The 4,453-nt window shown below is 34.0% G+C and overlaps 1 protein-coding gene across 2 annotated transcripts in view; it reads right to left on the reverse strand.

Moving 5' to 3' along the window:
- Nucleotides 1-6: 6 nt before the first annotated feature.
- Nucleotides 7-4,453, reverse strand: part of LOC106872828 (zinc finger protein 665) — a 7,362-nt gene continuing 2,915 nt past the window's right edge. Inside the window, exon 2 of one of the 2 annotated variants that reach the window (XR_001409807.2) lies at nt 7-512. Coding sequence is in view for 1 of the 2 variants with exons in the window: in XM_014919955.2 (XP_014775441.1) it covers nt 1,971-3,500 (1,530 nt within the window). In the remaining variant the exon portion in view is untranslated. Of the gene's footprint in view, nt 513-1,148; nt 3,874-4,453 lie in introns of those variants that run through there. The other variant, XM_014919955.2, reaches the window with a different exon arrangement.

Below are 4,453 nucleotides of genomic sequence, written 5' to 3' on the forward strand. Positions count from 1 at the left end.
GATTCGGTCATTTTGATGATTGTGAGACTGTTGAACTGAATAACTTTTCATCACTAAAGATGATGTTACGGAGCGTGCCATCTTTAATACGGTTCAACAAGAGTCTGCTTCTGCTGAGTCTCTTTTCATTTGTGGGCGTGGATAGAAGCTGTCTCTTTTGGAGTTTATAGGGTGACAACTTTAGGTCACTTTTGCATATTCTCCGCATAGTCCTTGGCGATGTTTGTGCTTTTTTTGCCATTCTCCTCATGGATCTTCTTGGATTTCGTCTGATTTTTTTCCCTAACATTTTTGATGAGTTTAGGTGTTCTGGAGGTGCGGGGACGGCCTGATCTTTGATCGAAGAAGTTTCCTGGTAACGATCAATCGTCCTTTTTATCAACATTCTGTTAATTTTGAGGTTTTTCCTAACTTGAATATTTCAGGTGGACGCATGCCCTTCTCATGTTGCTCTATGATGAATTTTCTCTTCCATTCAACAGACATTGCAACAAAATTTTAATATTTAGTTTCTGAAATACAAGAAAACATATAATAAACTATCATTTAACTCAAATAAATCATTAGAATTCTTTGAATATTATTATGAAAAATAGTTTTGAACTTTTGTAACAGTATTTATGCCCCACCCTGGGATAAACATCACTTGGAGTGCGATCATTTACAACCATAACAAAATGTCACAAGGATGCACACAAATATGTATGTATCATCATCAGAGTCTTAAGTCGACTCTTCCATGAGTTAGAGGGAATTTGTTGAAGCAGATTTCCTACAGCTGGATGTCTTTCTTGTTGCCAACCCTCACCTGTTTCCAAACAAGTTAATATTTCACCAAACATGCAGGAAACAAATGAATGTTGCTTGTATGATGGTGATGCTGATTTACTATCATCACATGATGTCAAGACAAGGGTACACTCACACATACATTACACACACACACATATATATATACACACACAAGGAGTGTATGAAAAGTTTTGAGCCTTGAAGTCTTGTACCTTCATCAGAAATCTTGCATCAGGTTTTGTTTTTTTGAGGCTCAAGACTTTTCATACACACCTCGTATATATATATATATATATATATATATATATATACACACACATACATACATACTCATGATGGGCTATTTTCATTTTCAGTCCCTGCATAGTAGGGCTGAACCAAAGATCACATGGTTAGGAAACAAATCTCTCAAACACAGCTACACCTATACACATAGCTGAGCACAATATGGTGAGCTTCATTCAGTTTCTTTTTACCAAATCCATTCATCAGGTTTTGGTCAGCCTATATTAGAAATAATTATTAATTAAATACTAGAGTTGGTGGTATTGACTAACACCACCTGCCAAATTACTGGCCTTTTGCCTAATTCAAAAATAATTAGATGTGCACTAAATGACAGAAAACATTATTGCTGACAGTTACCAATACAGAGTGCTCAGAACAAATGAAAAACAACACAAATTGATATTTCAAGGTTTTATTTTAATGAAGTTGTATTTTGTATAATTCTACAAATTTTCTCATACTTGTGACAGTTTACTCTAAAAGTAGTGGGTTAACTACTTGAATATTCTAGTAGGCAGATTGTCATTTAAAGTTCCGTTTGAACTAATTTAAATATTATTTTATAATATTTAAGAATATATATGGTGTTTACATCTAAGCAGAAAGTATTATCACGTATATCATTGTTATAGCCATGTGAGTCGTGTGAATATTTTTATGATCCTTTAGCTATCATATCTCCTTTGTAAAAACACATTTTTACAAGGGAAAATATTATGAGAAATTAGAGTTTTACACTACAATACACTGATATATATTTTACTTGCTGTACTCCTAATGTAAATAAAAGAACAAATTTATGGCAAAAGTGATACTTATTTGTAAAATTCCTCAACATAGTTTCTTACAAGAGAAAACATTTATCATTCAATGACAGTATAATGCAGATGTTAGAATAATTTTTCTGTTATGTGAATATGCTTATGCCTAAATAGAGTACCACTTTGCGAGAATGTTTTACCACATATATCACAGTGGAATGGTTTCTCTCCTGTATGAATACGTTTGTGTCGAGATAAATCACCAATCCCAGAAAATGCTTTCCCACAAATTTCACAATGGTATGGCTTTTCTCCCGTATGGATACGCTTGTGAGAAGATAAATTGCTTTTGCTGGCAAATGTTTTACCACAGATTTCACAGTGATATGGTTTTCCTCTTGTGTGAAATACTTTATGAGCAGATAAACTATTGCTTTGAGAGAATGTTTCATCACAGATATCACAGTGAAATGGCTTTTTTCTTGTGTGAATATATTTATGAGAAGATAAACTACTACTTTGAGAGAATGCTTTGCCACAGATATCGCAATGAAATGGTTTCTCTCCTGTGTGAATACGCATGTGCTGAGATACATAACTACTTGTTGAGAATTTTTTTCCACAGACATCACAGCAGTATGGTTTCTCTCCTGTGTGAATGCGTTTGTGGGTCAATAAATGACCATTTTCAGTGAATGATTTGCCACAGACATCACAATGGTATGGTTTTTCTCCTGTGTGAATACGTTTGTGCTGAAATAAATGACCACTTTGTGAGAATGTTTTATCACAGATATCACAGTGGTGCGGTTTCTCTCCTGTGTGAAAATGCTTATGAGAAGACAAATGACCACTTTGTGAAAATTTCTTACCACATATATCACAATGGAATGGTTTCTCCCCTGTGTGTATACGTCTATGTCGAGATAACTGACCACTTGCAGAGAATGTTTTATGACAGATATCACAGAGATATGGTTTCTCTCCTGTGTGGATTCGTTTGTGGGCAGATAAATTACCTGGACTAGAAAATGTTTTACCACACGTATCACAACTATTTTTTTCATTTGTGTGAATATGTTTATGGGAAGAAAGGTTACTATTCTGAGAGAAAGTCTTACCACAGATATCACAGCGATATGGTTTTTCTCCTGTGTGAACACGTCTATGTTCAGATAACTGGCCACTTTGAGAGAATGCTTTGTCACAGAAATTACAGCGATATGGTTTCTCTCCTGTGTGAATACGTTTGTGTCGGCACAAATGAGAACTTCTAGAAAATGTTTCACCACAGATATCACATCGATAAGGTTTCTCACCTGTGTGAATACGTTTGTGTTCAGACAAATGACCTTTCTGAGAGAATGTTTTACCACAGGTATCACAGTGATATGGTCTTTCCCCTGTATGAATACGTATGTGTTGAGAGAGCAAGCTACTTGTAGAGAACCATTTACTGCAAACCTCACAGTGATACTGCTTTGACATTGAATGAATTAACTTATGTTGAATTAAATTTTTTCTGGCAATGAATACTTTGCCACATACATCACAAGGGTAGGATTTCTTCCTAGTAATTTTCTGTGTCTCAATTGCTAATTCAGTATTCTCAGTTTGTGACCCACTGTCCACCTGCTTTCCATTCAATTTCACTTCCATAATTTTATTTTAATCTTTTCAATTCTATCTTTTTTTCTTGATAATTTATAAGATGAAAAAAGACTTTCAAATATATTTATTAGAATAGAATCTTGTTAGTAATAACCAGCAACTAAAAGACTCTTAAATTTGCTCCAATTATCCAGATATTAGTCTATACATCATCATCATCAGCGTTTAACGTCCATCTTCCATACATACATGTAAGTTAAGGCTTCACAGCAAATCTTCAAGTTTAATCTGTACAGAAAATCTTCCAGTAAATATGTTTCAAAATGTTTATACAAAATCTTAATTTCAAGGAAATATTCTATATCCATTCAACCTAAAGTTATTTTTAATCTTCAAAAGTTGATAAATGTCATCAGATAATCTGAAATAAAAAGGCAACATAAGGGACAGTGAAGTGTTAACATGAATATTATTGGAGAGGAAATATTTCACTATAAATAAGAACGGCAAGTGATGGCAAACTTGGTAGTGATGGAAGCTCTATAGTGCAAAAAAAAATCAAATAGCATTTCAAACCTATGTAAGTATATGTGTGTGTATATAAAAGGGAGTCATGTGAATGTGTGTGCAATGGAAGTGGGATGGTGAACATTCAAGGCTGAAAAGAAAAATCAAACAGCATATTTCAACACTGTGTGAGTATATGTGTGCATGTACAATCGAAGTTATGTGAATGTTTGCATGTGTGATAATTATGTATCTACAGTTAGCCATCGTTTTTGACAGCACGGGGTCAGTTAGTATATATATATATGTGTGTAACAATTAGAAAATGGAGGATAATATGCTGAACCCAACTACTTGCAGACGGTGTATACAGTTGAATTCATTAATTTAATTCATAGCAAAAGTGACAAAAAGGAAGAAAAGAAAAAGAAAGAAAGAACCAAAGCACAGGTGTCCATGGCAGACTATGTTATTTTGCCAACATGGTTTACATA

Source organism: Octopus bimaculoides, chromosome 7 (assembly GCF_001194135.2).
Source record: "Octopus bimaculoides isolate UCB-OBI-ISO-001 chromosome 7, ASM119413v2, whole genome shotgun sequence".
Lineage (NCBI taxonomy): Eukaryota > Metazoa > Mollusca > Cephalopoda > Octopoda > Octopodidae > Octopus > Octopus bimaculoides.